At 36.7% G+C, this 17,575-nt stretch overlaps 1 protein-coding gene across 1 annotated transcript in view; it reads right to left on the reverse strand.

Moving 5' to 3' along the window:
* The window catches only part of CEP112 (centrosomal protein 112), a 479,659-nt gene that overhangs the window by 125,745 nt on the left and 336,339 nt on the right, over positions 1-17,575 (reverse strand). Inside the window, exon 23 of the mRNA XM_044003044.1 lies at positions 12,119-12,268. Within this exon, the coding sequence (XP_043858979.1) occupies positions 12,119-12,268 (150 nt within the window). The remainder of the gene's footprint in view (positions 1-12,118; positions 12,269-17,575) is intronic.

Here is a 17,575-nt window from a genome sequence, read left to right on the forward strand (position 1 = left end):
TTGGTAAAGGAGACACAATAAAATACTAGAGAAAATAACACCTTAAAAACCAGACTGGGCCAAATGGTAAAAGAGGTACAAAAAGCCAATGAGGAAAAGAATGCTTTGAAAAGCCAAATTGGCTAAATGGAAAAGGAGACACAAAATTCTCTGAAGAAAATAACTCCTTAAAAATTAGGATTGAGCAAATGGAAGCTAATGACTTTATGAGATATCAAGAAACAATAAAGCAAAATGAAAAGCATGAAAAAAATAGAAGGCAATGTGAAATATCTCATTAGAAAAATAACTGACCTGGAAAATAGATCCAAGAGAAATAATATGAAAATTATTGAACTACCTGAAATCCATGATCAAAAAAAAAAGAGCCCAGACATCATTTTCCAAGAAACTGTCAGGGAAGATTGCCCTGATATTCTAGAACCAAAAGGTAAAATAGAAATAGAAAGAATCCTTTGATCACTTCCTGAAAGAAGTTCCTAAAATGAAAACTCCCAGGAATATTATAGCCAAATTCCAGAGCTCCCAGGTCAAAGGGAAAATATTGCAAGTGTCAAGATAATGGAATGTGATAGATGAGATTTGGCAGATACTCAGGAGCCCACCTGAGTGGATTACTGGCTGATTTGACTGGATTACTAGTTGACTAGATTCTAAGCACATCTGGCTGGTACTTGAGAGTACTTAAGAAAGCATGTTAATCTATCTTACCCTGAAGGAAAGTAGGGGAATGGGGGGTTGATAGAAGGGAGGGCAGATTGGAGGAGGGGACATTCAGAAGTAAAACACTTTTGAGGAGGGATAGGATGAAAGGAGATAGAGAATAGAGTAAATGTCATAGGGAGGGAATAGGATAGAGGGACATACAGTTAGCAGTAGTAACTGAAAAAATTTTGAAGCAATTTGTCTGACAAAGGCTTCATTTCTCTTTTTCTTTTCTTTTCTTTTTTTTTTAGTGAGGCAATTGGAGTTAAGTGACTTGCCCAGGGTCACATAGCTAGTAAGTGTTAAGTGTCTGAGGCTGGATTTGAACTCAGGTACTCCTGACTCCAGGGCTGGTGCTCTATCCACTGCACCATCTAGCTGCCCCATAGGCCTCATTTCTCAAACACACAGAGAACTGAGTTAAATTTATTAAAATAAGTGCCATTCCCCAATTGATAAATGATCAAAAGATATGAAGAGTTTTCAGATAAAATAATCAAAGCCATATGAAAAAAAATGCTCTCACTATTGATTAGAAAGATGAAAGCCAAAACAATTCTGGGGTACTACCTCATACCTAATGGATTGGATAATAGGACAGCAGAGGAAAATGACAAATGTTGTAGGGGATATTGGGAAAATGAGACAATAATGCACTGTTGGTGGAGTTATAAACTGATCCAAACATTCTGTAGAGCAGCAAATGGCTATAAAACCATGCAAACTCTTTGACCTAGTAATACTACTACTAAGTTACTATCCAAAAAGAGATAAAAACCAAAAAGTTAAAGGACCTATATGCACAAAAATATTTATGGCAGCCCTTTTCTGGTGCAAAGAATTTGAAATTAAGGAGATGCCCATCAATTTGGGAATGGTTGAACAAATTGTGGGATGAAACTATGATGGAACACTATTGTGCTATAATAGATAATGAGCAAGATGCTCTCAGAAAAACCTGGAAAGACTTATATGAGTTGATGAAAAGTGAAATTTACTGTATACAAAGTAACAGCATTATTGCAAAATCATCAGCTGTGAATGACTTAGCTATTCTCAGCAACACGATGATCCAAAACAACTCTGAAGGACTTATGAAATATGTGATCCATCTCCAGAGAAAGAACTGATGGTATTGGAATACAGATTGAAGCATAATTTATTTTAGTTTCTTATTCTTAAGTTTTTTTGTCTGTTTTCTTTCACAACCTGACTAATATGGAAATGTTTTGCATGGCTACACATGTATAACATACTGAAATACTTGAGTTCTTGATGGGGGTGAGAAAGGAGGGAGGAAGAGAATTTGGAACAAAAAGTTTTTAAAATGAATGTTAAAATTGTTTTTACATATAATTGGGGTAAAAACAAAATGGGGGAAAAATTCTTCTGGGATTCTGAAACACATTGTCCACATGAAAATTTCTCAATGGACCTGCAATGTTTTGCAGAAGCATTACATAAGATAATCCACAGGGAGATAAACTCACCTTTCTCTAGGTCAAAAAGACTAATTTAAAAGGAAAATACGTCTACCTATCAGACTGCTCCTTCTTAGACTCCTTTACTGGATCTTCATTAAGCTCATGCCATTTAACTATAGGCATCCCACAGAGTTTTGTGCTGGGCTCTCCTCTTTTTCCTCCATACTACTTCACTTGGTGATTTCATCAGGTCCCGTGGATTTAATTACCATCTGTATATTGATGATTATCAATCTACTTATCCTGCTCTAATCTCTCTACTGACCTCCAATATTGCATCTCCAACTGCCTTTCAGACACCTCAAATTGGATGTCCAGTAGATGTAACGATTGGAATGACGCCACCTGCTGGAGACTTACTGTAGAAAAGCTCCGCCATGAGGTGAAGGTCTCTGAGGGCAAGACCATGAGTCTTTTCTTTGGCATCAGGAAGTGATGTTTGCTTGTGGGAGGAAGAAGGGGGAGGCTAGCGCTCTGATTCACTCTCTTTCCTGTGGACTCTGGCAGAGAGCAGAGCTGGGAATGCTCTCTCCCTTTAATAGATAGGAATCTAGGCCTTTCTCTCTTTACCAAATTCTTATTCTCCTTAATAAATGCTTAAAAGTCTAACTCTTGCTAAAGCTTATAATTTATTGGCGACCACTCATTAGATATTTTAGATAGTTTAACTAGAATTTTAGCCCTTAATATAGACATCTTAAGCTCAACATGTCCAAAACAGAAACCGTTAGTTTTCCTTCCAAACCCTCCCTCCCTTTACCTTCCCCTTCCCTATTACTGTAGAGATCACCACCATCTTCTCAGTCCTTCAGGCTTACAACTCAGTATCTCTCACTCTTCATATCCAATGTCAATTTCATCTTTGCAACATCTCTTGAACACTCTCCCATCTTTCCTCTGACCCTACCTCTCTCTATCTTGGCCCAGGTCTTCATCCCCTCATGCCTAGGCTATTGCCAGTAGCCTGCTGGTAGGTCTGCCGACCTTTGCTCTCTACCCATTCTAATCCATCCTCCATTAAGCCAGCAAAGTGAAATTTCCCAAAGCTCTAGTCCAACCATGTCATTCCCCTATTTAATAAAATCCAGTGGCTCCTTATTATCTCCAGGATTAAATACAAAATCCTCTAGTGTTTAAAGCCATTCATGACTTAGAACCCTCCTACCTTTGCATTCTTCTTCTGCTTTACTCCCTGCCAAGTACTCTTCAATCCAGTGACACTGGCTTCCTTGTTATTCCACAAACAAGACACTCCATCTCTTTGCTCTGGGCATTTGTTCCAGCTGAACCTCATACCTGTAATTTTCTCTTTCCTCTTATCTGCCTCCTGGCATCACTGGCATCCTTTAAGTGTTAGATAAAATCCCAACTTTTACAGGAAGCTTTTCCCACCCTTCTTCATTCTAGTTAGGTAGTATAACGGATAGAGCACAGGGTTTGGAGTCAGGAAGATCTGAGTTCAAGTTGACCTCACACAATTAATAGCTGTGTGACCCTGGGCAAGTCACTTAACCTCTTTTTTCCTCAGTTTTCTCATCTGCAAATGGAGATAATAAATGGTCTCTTCTCCCCAGTGATGTTGTGAGGATAAATTGAGGTAATATTTGTAAAGTGCTTGGCATATTGCTTGGCACATAGTAAGCATTATATAAATGTTAGCCATTATTACTGTTGCTGTTGCCTTTCATCTTCTAATTATCCCCTTCTTATCCTTTATATAGCTTGCTTGTACATTATTTGTTTGTTTGTTGGTCTCCCTAAGATTGTGAGCTCCTTACCTATAGGGACTGTCTTTTGCTTCTTTTTTGTATCTCTAGCACTTAGTACAGTGTTTAGTACATAGAAAGTACTTAAATGTTTATTCACTAATACTCAAAAGCCCCAAAGAGGTGTGGAGCTCCCTTAAAAAGGATTATGGTTTGGTTTAACATGATTATAATATATAACCTAATTCAGATTTCTTGCTGGAGGAGGAGGGAAGGAAGGGAGGGAGAAAAATTTGGAACTCAAAATCTTGCAAAAACGAATGTTGAAAATTATCTTTACATGTAATTAGGAAAAAATAAAATAAAATACTATTTTAAAAAAAGTATTAGGTACTTGAAGTGGGTTACTTTAGCTTTCTAGGCTATTGGACAAACTTTATCCTTTGGTCTTATAGCTCATCAAGATCTCAGACAAACTTAAGACTTGTGTTACAATAAGGCAAGCAGTCTAGGTCTAAAATGGTAATGTTTTACATAATTGCCTATGTTTAACCTATATCTGATTGCTTCCCACCTCAGGGAGTGGGTAGGGAAGGGAGGAATAGAATTTGGAACTCAAAACTTTAAATAAAAATGTTTATTGGGCAGCTAGGTGGCACAGTGGATAAAGCACTGGAACTGGATTCAGGAGGACCTGAGTTCAAATCCGGCCTCAGACACTTGACACCTGCTAGCTGTGTGACCCTGGACGAGTCACTTAACTCTCACTGCACTGTAAAAAAAACCCCAAAAACAAAACCCCAAAATAAAATAAAATAAAAATGTTTATTTTAAAAAAAGAAATTGGCATATAATACTGACGAACTTCTCCAGGCAACCAAATTTTGACATAATTTTCCATAAGCTCTCATGACTGACAGTATCAAAGATTTTGGTCATATCAAAGATTTTGGTCATATCAATGAATGTTGTATACAGACCTCTCTTCTGCTCCTGGGGTTTCTCCTGAAGTTGTTGGGCAGCCACACGGACTCTCAGTCTTTGGAAGGGTCCAAGGGAAAGTGTGGAAAAGGAGGTATTAATTAGACTGTCTACCAAACTGATGGTCTACAGAGCCATTGTGTTGAACTCATTTTTGTATGCCTGTGAAACCTGGACAGTATTCCAGCACCATGCCAGGAAACTGCATCGCTTCCATTTAAATTGTTTAAGGGGGGCAGCTAGGTGGCAAAGTGGATAGAGCACTGGCCCTGGATTCAGGAGGACCTGAGCTCGAATCCGGCCTTAGACACTTAACACTTACTAGCTGTGTGACCCTGGGCAAGTCACTTAACCTCAACTGCCCCACAAAAATAAATAAACAAACAAACAAACAAATAAATAAATAAATGGTTTAAGGAATATTTTGAAAATCATTTGACAAGATAAGGTACCAGACACTGAGATCCTTTCTTCAGCTGAACTGCCAAGCATTTAAACTCTACTGCAGAGAGTGCAACTCTGATGGTCTGGCCACATTATTTGAATGCCAAATGTACATTTGCCTAAAAGACTATTCTACAAAGAACTCACACAAGGAAGGTGCTCACATTATGGTAAAAAGAAGGTCTCGCTGAAGAAATTTGGAATTGATTGTGTGACATGGAAGATGTTGGCAAAGGACTGCCCAGCATGGTATGCCTGAATCAAAGAAGGCACTGTGCTCGATGAGCAAAGCAGAAGTGCAGTAGCTCAAAAGAAATGTATGATGTGGAAATTTAGAGACAACTCCACTCCAAATGTGCATATGGACTATTTGTGCCTGACATGTAGTAGGTAGAGCCTTCCAAGCTCATAATGATCTTATCAGACACAACACTGTACCTTGTACCCTAACATACTGTACCTTAATTCAAACATAGTGATGATATTTTGATCCTCCTTGAGAATGAAGGACAGCCACCAACCAACCAGCAAAGCAATTATTAAGAGGACTGGCATAGTAAAAGCAGTAACAATAAAATATTTTCACTGGCAATCTAGGACACACTTTCCCACAAAAAAATGTACATCTGTGGGGTGAGCCCAAATTCAGACTACACTCACTGGGAGTGAGCCATATTTGTGGAGAATACGTGTAGCCAAGATAATTTGGCCCTCTGGGACTGCAAAGCCCCAAATGTCCTTTCTTTACCCAGTAAGTTTCATGAAGTTCTCCTTCTGCGCAGTCTCATCTGGGTAAATTGCTCAGCTGGACTCCCAGAGTCTGCTTCTCTCTGCAGTACTACTCTTAAATGTCAGTGCCAACTCTCTTGAGTCTATACTTACTTTTCATATTTTCTGGCCAGCAACTGGCTGCCTCTTTGTATGTGTGTTTTTCTGGAGAGTGTGTCTCTGTTCCCTCAACTATACCTCACACTATCTCCTATTACTATATGGCATGTCTTCTGGGTGTCTACTGATAGATACCATGGTCATTAAGGTTTGGGGAGGAGAGAAAAATCCTTTCCTTAATCTCAATTCAGGCAAAAGATTCTTCCTCCATTTTACAATATCACTGTTTCACTCAAACTGCATCAACTAATTTTTAAGTCACCCAGATGTGCTGTTATCATTTAGTCAAAGGTATTGATCATCCCAGAGAGAGGTATTTATACTTCTTAAAGGGATATAACACTGTGATAACACATTAATACCTTGTCATCTCTGCTTAGGTCTTCTGACACAGTCAACTGACCTGGGGAAGGGACAGGGAACTAAATCCCCCTCCCTTACATATTGTTATTTATGTTAATCAGTAACCAGATATTGGCAATGCCTAATGTTCTTGAATTGTCAGTGTAATCCTTTTAGAATCCTTTTAGTAAGTCTTTCAGGCCATCAGGACATTAGTTAGAACCAAAAAAGTGAACAACTCAGTCAAATGTTATCCAGCATTTGATGAATTTGAACTTTTTGTAATAGAAATACCAGTCATACCAAAAGTATATGCTTCTTCTAAATATTCAATTCAAGGAGGTAATTCGAGCTCTTTAAGTATTTTCTGAATAATTTATTTAATATTAAATTACATTCAGAATAGTTTTAATATTAAGTGAATTTGACTAGGTCCTGATTTTTTTGAAAAATAGGAATTCAAATAGAGCATGTATGGCAACTATCTTACATAGAATATCTGATTAATTAGAACATTTAATTCCCCAACTATGCAAGATAGCAAAATTCAAGGACAGAATGGGATGCAGTGGAAGGAGCTCTAGGTTGGAAGTTTGAAATATTAGGATTCTACATACATTGCTACTAAATGTGACTTTGGACAATTCACAAACTTTTAATACATCAGTTTCTTTAGCTATAATATGAGGGGATGAGACAAAATGCTCTCTTAAAGCAATTTAAGAGAATCTACAATTCACAGATACAATATAGTACGATTCCATAGTATCTACATTTTATAGATGCCAAAAGGAATCTGGTTCAACTTTTTTATCTCTTATATGATATCAAAGTATACGAAAATGTTCCCTGTAATTCCTGAAGAATTTTGCCTATTGCACAAATTACCTTCTTTAGGATAGAAATGAGAAGTAAAACTAGTTTTTGTTTTTTTTTTAAGTGAGGCAATTGGGGTTAAGTGACTTGCCTCTGGTCACACAGCTAGTAAGTGTCAAGGGTCTAAGGCCAGATTTAAACTCAGGTCCTCCAGAATCCAGGGCCGGTGCTCTATCTACTGCTTCACCTAGCTTCCCCAGTAGAACTAGTTTTAAAGTAAAACAATGTATTGTTGAATTTTTTTTTTTTAAGAACAGACAAGAATGGGAAGGAAAGAATAAAAAAATGCTTTTGATAGGAGAAATATTCATTTGTTTTGAATTGGTTTATTTTTACAGCTTTTATGAACACTATTAATCTTGCAGACCATTTATAATAGAAAATGGCTACATACTTAATAACTAAGCTGTGGACTGTTTTTTTTTCCCTTTCTTGGTATCCCCAGTACTGAGCACAGTGCCTAACATATAGTAAACACTTGATAAATGCTTGCTGACTGACTGAGTCTGTCTTGCCTTGGTGAGGATGTATATAAATCTTCTAAAATTTGATGAGAAACTATTTTTGATTTGTAGTAGGATTAATATCAATTTAGGAAGGCACAAAGAAAATGGTCTTTTCTTTTGTGCTCTCAGGACATATATATGAGGGAGATGAGTTAAACGATGAATAGGCACCAAAGAAAGTCATCTGATGCCAGACAGTTAAGATTCTTTCTTTCTCAATGCTTCTAAAACCCCACAATGAGGTTTGTAATTCTCTCCTTTGGAAAATAGATTTCTGTAAGCTTTTTAGCACAGTGATAATTTCCTAATCTTTTGAAACATTGTTTCATTTTTTCTTAAGCCCTTCTGGTACCATAGACCAGATTTCTAGATATCCTACTGGCAGCTGACCTTTTGCTGTGAACTCAAGTCTGTGGCTAAGGGAGAAATGCATCAATGCTTTAGAATCCCTTTTCTATGCCTCCAAGCAAAAATCTTACAACATTTCTCCTTGATATGAATGCTCTGCTTGGACATCTGGCTTCACAGTGAGGATCGTTCAATACACTGGCTTCAAAGAAAGGACTCAGCTCCACTGATACAGTGGTACCACTGGTATAGTGATGCCAGAAGATTCTTCCGGGGTCTTTCTATAGAAATGTTTCTAATATTTCTTACAAGTGAACTTATGTGTATATAATGTATATAAATGTTGTCTTTTCACTAACATTTGGACAGCCTAGTTCTGGCATAAAATCTTTTCTTTATTTCTTATCTTAAAGTCAACAAATTATATGCTCAAATAATTTTTAAAGGATGGGTAATTTTTTTTTTTTTGGTGAGGCAATTGGGGTTAAGTGACTTGCCGAGGGTCACACAGCTAGTAAGTGTATAAAGTGTCTGAGGTCGGATTTGAACTCAGGTCCTCCTGAATCGAGGGCCAGTGCTCTATCCACAGTGCTACCTAGCTGCCCCTAAGGGTGGGTAATTTTGTTCAAATTTGTCTACCCTGGTGAAATATAATTTTTCATTAATTTCATATAATTGTTTTGCCATTCTGTCTACTCTGCCAGTATATGGGATTTACAAATGTAATGATGCCATCAGTGAAATGACTTATCAGATTAAACAATGTTAACAGACCAATACTAATCAGCTCTTCTTTATGATATGATTGCACAAAAGAATAGAAACTTTAAAATCAATTTATGTAATTCTTTTTCCACTGAAAGAAACTTCTTTTCAGGAAAGGCCTTCTGCCTCTACTATTTATTTGAGAGATGACTTCAGTCTTGTATACCACTGCTGCTTGTTTAGGGCTGATAGCTTTTTATATAGACTTTATATTGTATGAGATCTTTCTGAAGAATCACTTGACCAAGTCATTCCCCAATTGAGAAATGGTCAAAGGATATGAACAGGCAGTTTTCTGATGAAGAAATCAAAGCTATCTATTGCCATATGAAAAATGCTCTAAATCATTATTGACTAGAGAAATGCAAATTAAAACAACTCTGAGGTAACAAGTGACACCTATCAGATTGGCCAATATGACAAAAAAGGAAAATAATAAATGTTGGAGAAGTTGTGGAAAAATTGGAACACTAATGCATTGTTGGTGGAGCCATGAATTGATTCAACCATTCTGGAGAGCAGTTTGGAACTATGCCCAAAGGGTTATAAAGCTATGCATACCCTTTGACCTAACAATACCAATATTAGGTCTTTTTCCCAGGGAGATCATGGAAAAGGGAAGAGGTCCCACATGTACAAAAATATTTATAGCTGCTCCTTTTATGGTGGCAAGAAATTGGAAATTGAGGGGCTGCCCATCAATTGGGGAATAACTGAACAAGTTGTGATATATGATTGTAATGGAATACTATTGTGCTGTAAGAAATGATGAGCAGGTGGATTTCAGAGAAACCTGGAAGGACTTGCATGATCTGATGATGAATGAGTTGAGTAGAACCAGGAGAACATTGTACACAGTATCAACAACATTGTGTGTTGATCAACTGTGATGGACCTGATTTTTCTCAGCAATGCAATGGTCCAGGATAGTTCCAAAGGACTCATGATGAAAAATGTTCTCCAAATCCAGAAAAAAAAAAAGAACTGTGGAATCTAGATGCAGATTGAACCATACTATTTCTATTGGGTTTTTTGTTCTTTTTTGAGGTTTTTTTTTTCTTTTTTTGCTTTTATTCTTCTCTCATAACATGACTAATGCAGATTGTACATATATAACCTATATCAGATTACTTGCTGTCTTGGGGAGGGGGTAGGGAGGGGAGGGAGGGAGAAAAATTTGAAACTAGCAATATTATAAAAACAAATGTTGAAAACTATCTCTAAATGTAACTGAAAAATAATAAAATATTTATATGAAAAAAAAGTTCTGATAGTGAAGTAAACTATTTTATGTTTAAACCCCATTTCCATGATTGGTTAGTAGCTTAGTTTATATCAACAAACTTGCTTATATTATAAATCAAAACGGGAAATAAGAATCAGGTTTGTTTCACTATCAGAGATCATAAAGCATATCTAATAATGTTATGGTGGGTTAAAGACATCTGGAGAATGCTTGTAAACTAGAGTACTTAATTCAAAGTGCCCTGAGGAAGAAGAAAGAAGCAAAGGAACAAGGATATGACAGATAGGAAGTAAAATGACAGAGTTGTTTTAATTTGTGGCTCTCTTATGAAAATACTACTTCTTCGAAAAGTTAAAAGTCCTAACATTAAGGAAATTAAATTCTGTAGTGTACATAGGGAGAGGAATCTTTCCCCACTGTGGATGCCTAAGGCACTGTCTATAAGATACAATTTTAATGAGTACTCATACTTCTCTTTAGTTATTTCATATCAGTCTCCCCAAGAAACCTGCAAGCTCCTTAAAGACTGAGTCTGTCTTACACGTTATTTCTTTTCAATTAAGTAGTTTTCCAGTGTAAACACTCTACAGATACTTAAATAATACTGGACTAATGAACAGAACTATCTGAACTAGGATGGGTGAGATCTTATGTATTAGGGACTATTTTTGTAATCAGTTTCATGAATGACCATTTCTAAAGACATGCTATATTAGTTACAAACAGAAGCCAGGGATTCATAGTTAGCAAGGGTTTTGGAAAACTCTCTAAACCTTGTATGTTTTGTTTTTTAAATTTTTGACTCAAATCCAGCCTCAGACACTTAACACTTATTAGCTGTGTGACCCTAGGCAAGTCACTTAACCCCAATTGCTTCACCCCCCAAAATATATAGATATGTATATATATATATGTATATATATATACTGAATTTAAATAAATTCATTTCTTTTGTATTATCTATGTATTTCATTTTCTGTATTTCAAAACATTAATCTGAGAAGGTTTCCATAGGTTTTACCATATTGTCAAAGGGATCCATGACACACAAAAAACGTTTGAGAATCTCTTGCCCTACACATAAGTAGCAATGTAGGGATCCATATGATTATAGTTGAATGTAAACCTATTTATGATATATTTTGAATAATTTTTGAAATATCATTTTCATTGAAATGATCATACACAGGTGAACAACTAATACTAGCTAAAAGAACTAAACTAAGAAAATATGAGGTTAGTGTTGAAGGACATCTTACTATTCACAATTTCCTTTCTCTAAAACACAAGGACCACTTCTGTTTGGTATAAGATATGTCCCTTTATGTTACTTGTGGCATACCTGATTACCATCATTGTTTCCATGAAAATATGGTATTTGATAAAAAACAGTGGACAGGGCCATTACTTTCAGAGGAACCCTGGAAAAAATGGACCACTGGCAGAATGAAATGGTTGCATGACTTTGTATACGGTGGTATTTATTTCTAACAACATTTCAGCAAAGTGGATACATAATATTTTCCAAGGAAGTAAAATCCAGTGAATGGGATCACTCAGAGTTGTGTGAATAAGACTGATACCTGCACTGATCTGCCTGCTGCAAAGATTTTTTTTTTTTGCAGGGCAATGAGGGTTAAGTGACTTGCCCAGGATCACACAGCTAGTAAGTGTCAAGTTTCTGAGGCTGGATTTGAACTCTGGTCCTCCTGAATCCAGGGCCGGTGCTTTATCAGCTGCCCACCTAGCTGCCCCAAAAGATTTTAATACTTCTTTAAACTGAATGAAAGCAGCAAGAACCACTGGTGATAGAAGTCTCTTTGTTACCTTGATTGTTCTGTCGTTATCTCTAATCAGCTGCTTCTTTTCCTCTTCAAACTTCTTTATCACTTCCTGGAGCCGCCTCTCAGCTGTCAGGTGCTGGCGGCTGCTCTCTTCCTTCAGAGAGGAAATCGTTGTCTGAAGTTCAGCTATGATCTGCAATGAGAACAGCAGGTTATAAGTCCTAATTCTGCATTAAAAAGGCACTGATTTCTACATGTACTTATGGTGGATAAAGGATTGGACTTAGCAAACAATTACACAACTCAGTATTTCAATTAGCATGTTATACTAGCATGAATGACATTTTATACAATAAAACTGTGAATGGCACAAAACTTATGAAAACTATTTTGGAAGACTTTATTATAATGTCCCATAATGTTTACTAATCAAAATAAAGGACATTTGTGATATCAAAAATCTTAAATATTTCAGATTTTTAAATGACTGTCCACCCATTCTTAGAATATTGTTTCTCTCAAAACTGTGCTCAAGCTTTTTCTATATAAAATACTTCCTGATCCCCCAAATGACCATTTAAAAAGGTTTACTTTGCATTTAGTCACACACACATGCCAGGAATATATTATATATAGTAAATGCTTAATAAATGCTTATTGGTCAACTGGACAGTTTATATAAACAAATTCCCTCACGGTTATTTTCATCTGAGAGAAGAGTAGTTAGTGCTCCAAGACCCTCTCTTTCCCACTTCTCCCTCATATGGTGGCTGAGAGACCGACTACCCACAGTCCATGGTATTCTGTGAGTCTATATTCCAAACACTATAGACTCATGTGCTTTTTCTCTTATTTACCTTTAACAGAGGATAAAGTGGCTCAAAGCAAAATTATTTTATTAAATGGCACAGTAAAAACTTAGGGTGTTGGGGATAGTGGATGGCACAGTGGATAAAGCACCAGTCCTGGATTTGGGAGGACCTGAGTTCAAATCTGGCCTCAGACACTTGACACTTACTAGTTGTGTGACCCTGGGCAAGTCACTTAACCCTCATTGCCCTGCAAAAATAAAAACAAAAACAAAAAACTCAGGGTATTCTCATGTTGCTCTCCTTATTCAGGTGACCATGGAGAGCTCCCTGGGCCTGTTTCTACCGACTTTCAATTTGACTTCACAACTGGGATCTCTAGATCTGATTTTGCTGGATAGTATCTCCTACTGGGTGATACTTCTGTAGAATGGCATTGCTGATGGGACGGGTGGGAATAGGAGAACTTCCTTTCTCTACCCACTCTGTTGCACAAGGGGAAAAAGAAAAATTCCCTCTCCAGAGGTGGATTCTTCTTTCATAGCTTACTCTTTTCTAGATTGTCAGAAATAATTCTCTCTTTATTAATTCCACAGCTGGCTAATTTGTTTTATAAAGCAATATGACTGACATTTCATCTAACCAAATGCTAACTGCCCTATATGAAATTGATAGAATTTTCTCACTTCCTAAAAGAGCAAAAACAATAACAACAAAAAAACCTCACTTGATCCCTCCATCTCTGGTAGCTATCATCTTATATTACTCCTCCTTTTTGTAGCTAAAATTGAGAAGGCTAGCTACCACATGTCTACACTTTCTTTCTTCTTACTCTTTTAACCCTGTACAGTGTGGCTTTCAACCTCATATTTCACTTGAAACTACACCAAAGTCATCAGATGATCTTTTAATTGTAAAATCCAATGACCCTTTTTCAATCCTCATTCTTCTTGACTTCTTGGCTGCCAGTTGATCACTCTCTTCTCCTTGATATGCTCTTCTCTCTAGGTTTTTTATGACACTATGCTCTCCTGGTTCTCCTATCAGTCTGATTACTCCTCAGTCTCCTTTGCTATGTCTTCATCCATGTCACACTCACTAATCCAGGGTGTCCCCATGAGCTCTGCTCTTGGCCATCTTCTTTTCTCCTTCAATTCTATTTCATTTAGTGATCTCATCAGTGGCCATGGATTCAATTATCATCTTTAAGTTGATGATTCTCAAATTTATTCAATCAGTCTCAATCTCTCTGCTGACCTTGGGTCTGACATCTCCAACTTCCTATTGGATATCTTGAAATTGAAATGGATGACATATGTGTGTGTGTGTGTGTTGTGTGTGTATTAAACCCAACATGTCCAAAATTGAATCCATTACCTTTCTCCCCAAATCCTCCCCTCTTCCTAACTTCCTTATTACTGTTAATGTCTATTGACTGCCAATCATTTCTACAATGCAGGCCATACATTCTACTTTAACAATTCTTAATGGTTTTTTTTTTCTTAATTTTTTTTCTTAAACCATTCAGGAAAACCCTGTTGTGGTTCCATGTTCTCTTGAAAATCCACAGGGTATTCAGTCTTATCAGGTAATGGATACATGTACTCATTTATATGATCTAGAAGCCTGTCTTCCCTTCTTTTCCCTGTTGGCTTATCTGCTTGTTCTCAAGCTTTTACAATAAATTTTCTTCCTCCTGATGTCTTTGGAAATTTCAGTATTTTCCTCTCATATTCAGCTATGGCTTACTTTCTTGGCTTCTTTCCCTTTGATAGCAATTTCCCCTAGGGGTTAGAACTCAAAGCTGTCTAACTTGTTGGGCAATTCATGTTTCATCAGCCTCAGTCTCTGTGCCAAGTGACTTCTTCAGGGACAGCTGAAATGGATTCAGCTGGATGTCAGTCCCTTTTGCTTTAGGACTGGTGGCTATACACACATGCTAGCATCCTGCCCCAGTTCTCTCTGTTCCTCAATTCTTTCACAATGTGAGTTCTAGACTAAGAAAGGTTCTTTCTTTGTACACAGACAGGAAGGGGTAAAGGGCAGACAATTTTGTTGCAAGTTTGTGGACTGGCTTATTTGACTTTGCTTGAATGTGTTGGTGCATGTGTATGTATGTGGGGGGTGTTGTTGTTCAGTGAGATTATTGAGGGTTAACCTCTGCTTTTAGTCCATTGGATTCTTACCATGTTAGGGTTCTTGGCAGCTTAGAGCTTGGAGATAGCTGAAATTGCTTTATGTCATGCATATAATTTTTATTTTGCAAAGGTTTGAAAAGCTATGAGGATTGGAGAAAGTATTTGGACCTTCATCCTGTTGATCACATGACCAACTCTGGTATCATGACCCAAAAGAGAAGCAACATTATGGGGTATACTATTCTTACTCTTGTCTCTCACTGATTCAACCCTCTGCCTTCTATTTGTCTCTGCACTGTATTTATTTTCATCATCTCAAGTTCTGAGGTAACACAGGAAATATTTTCTTATTTATAAAACTGCAACCTCCTGAATTAATCAGTTAGCTTGGAGCTCCCATTTCAATTTATGAGATCTCATTTATCAGTTACTAGCAATACAATTTGTCAACATAATAAAACATAAATAACTAGAATATTTGGACTGTGAGAACAATCACAGTAGATGATTACTCCTTACTTCTGAAAACAATTCCACTATTTAGTTTCTTCAAGGGTACCAAGCAAAGTTTCTTTTCAAGAATTCTCTTCATCTTGTTTTCACCACAAAGGTTAACATTTCTCTTTTTTTTCTTGAGAAAATCTCTCAAGCCTCTTTCTTTCTGCCTTTCCCCATATTTGCTTAGACACAACAGAAAAATGGTATCTTCAGCTTTTCTTGAGTCATCATTCCTAGTAGACTCCCTCCACATTGACTCCTCATGGAATCACAATTAAAACTCTCCAAACTATTGGCCAAACTACCATTCCAACAACATGATAATTGGCTCTTAAAGATACAACATCCATAGTCTCTTTTTACAAAGAATTTCTGTGGGGAGAGATTATTGATACAGTTGTTGCATATATCTACTGCTATACGTAATACCCCGTGAAACCAGTATTATATTTCTTTCCAATGCCCCCATGTTTAAGATTCCCTGAAAATCATTTGATGGTTATATCAAATTTACATGTTTATGTACTATACATATACATATACATGCACACAAATATCATAATGCAAAGCCACACTAGACTTTTAAAAAATAAGGACAAAAAAGCTAATACTAGCAGTAGTGATAATCACAAGTAGGAGAAATAACGAATAAAAAAGTACAAAATAATGTTATATATAGCTCAACAATGAAATACACACATAATTAAAGCAGTAACTGTTTCTCCTGAAATATCGTTATCTAATCTATTTATAGGTTGGATAGTTTTAATTTTCATTTGATTTCTTGATCTTTCTTATCTAAGTAGATTGATATTATAAGCTCACTACAATTAGTATTTTAAAATTCTATGGCTTATTTCTTTACCTTCAGGACCTTCAAGCTGAAGTGCTAGGCAAGAGCTGCCTTGCCTCTGGGTTCAGCTTACCTTTTGGTCTGCACTAGAATCTTTCTCAGGTCTTAGAAAAGCTATTGATTTTCTGTATGTAGCATTGCTTTCCTCTAAGCAACACTGTTCTCAGCAGTTCTCTTGGCTGACTAATGGTCTGGGCTTTAACATTCTTGAGTTGTTGCTTCAATGTGGCAGTTTCTTTTTGAGTACCTTCTAATAGTTCTTTTGTATCTTTTGTTTCATTTCTTTAAAAGAAAGGCCTTCATCTCTCTTTCCAATTTCTTTTTCCGCTGACATTGATCACATTAAGATTTTTCTATTTGATGATCAAATCTCTGTTCAATTTCTGTTTCAAAATTAATCTGATCTTCTCTAAACACCAACATCTTTCAGCAAACTTTTTTCTTTCTTCAATTTTGGTAACCCACTTGAACTCAACCCATTATTTGAATCTTGATACAGGCTTCTTGGACAGCAGCTGCTTCTGAACCAAATGAAAATTCTTCTTCAATGTACTTGCCATATTTATGTCCTTATAGTTTACAGAAACAGAAAATATCTCTGCTTCTATGACTGCATCTTGATGGTGGTTGTTTTGTATCAAATAGCTGTGAGCTTACTAATGATAAGATGATTCTTACTGGTTTCAGGATCCAGGACCACCTCTGTCTCCTACTGAATCATTTCCCAGTTCTAGTCCTAGTCCTATCTTAATTTCACTGAAATTCATCATCTTGCACATCCCATCTACATTCTTCTTTCAAATACATTCATTACTTGCATTTGAATCTAGGCCATAATTGTAATAAAAGATACTTCTGTGACTTGGCTTGAACTAGGCTAGTGCTTCTCTTGTATCTGAGTGATGAAACCATCATTTTCTTAGTCTTTCATCTTCATAAATAAAACAATTAAGTCTATTTTCCTTCTTTCCATAGATTCTGGTAAACTTTTTATTTGAATCAGTGTTATCAGGCTGACTCTTTTGGTATGCTTCTTTAGTACATGCCTGAAAGGATTCTCTAGAATTAATCAGAACTGGGTCTCCTTGGGGAAGCTAGGTGGCACTGTAGATAAAGCATCTGCCTTGGATTCAGGAGGACCTGAGTTCAAATCCGACCTCAGACACTTGACATTTAGAAGCTGTGTGGCCCTGGGCAAGTCA

Source organism: Dromiciops gliroides, chromosome 4 (assembly GCF_019393635.1).
Source record: "Dromiciops gliroides isolate mDroGli1 chromosome 4, mDroGli1.pri, whole genome shotgun sequence".
Classification (NCBI taxonomy): domain Eukaryota; kingdom Metazoa; phylum Chordata; class Mammalia; order Microbiotheria; family Microbiotheriidae; genus Dromiciops; species Dromiciops gliroides.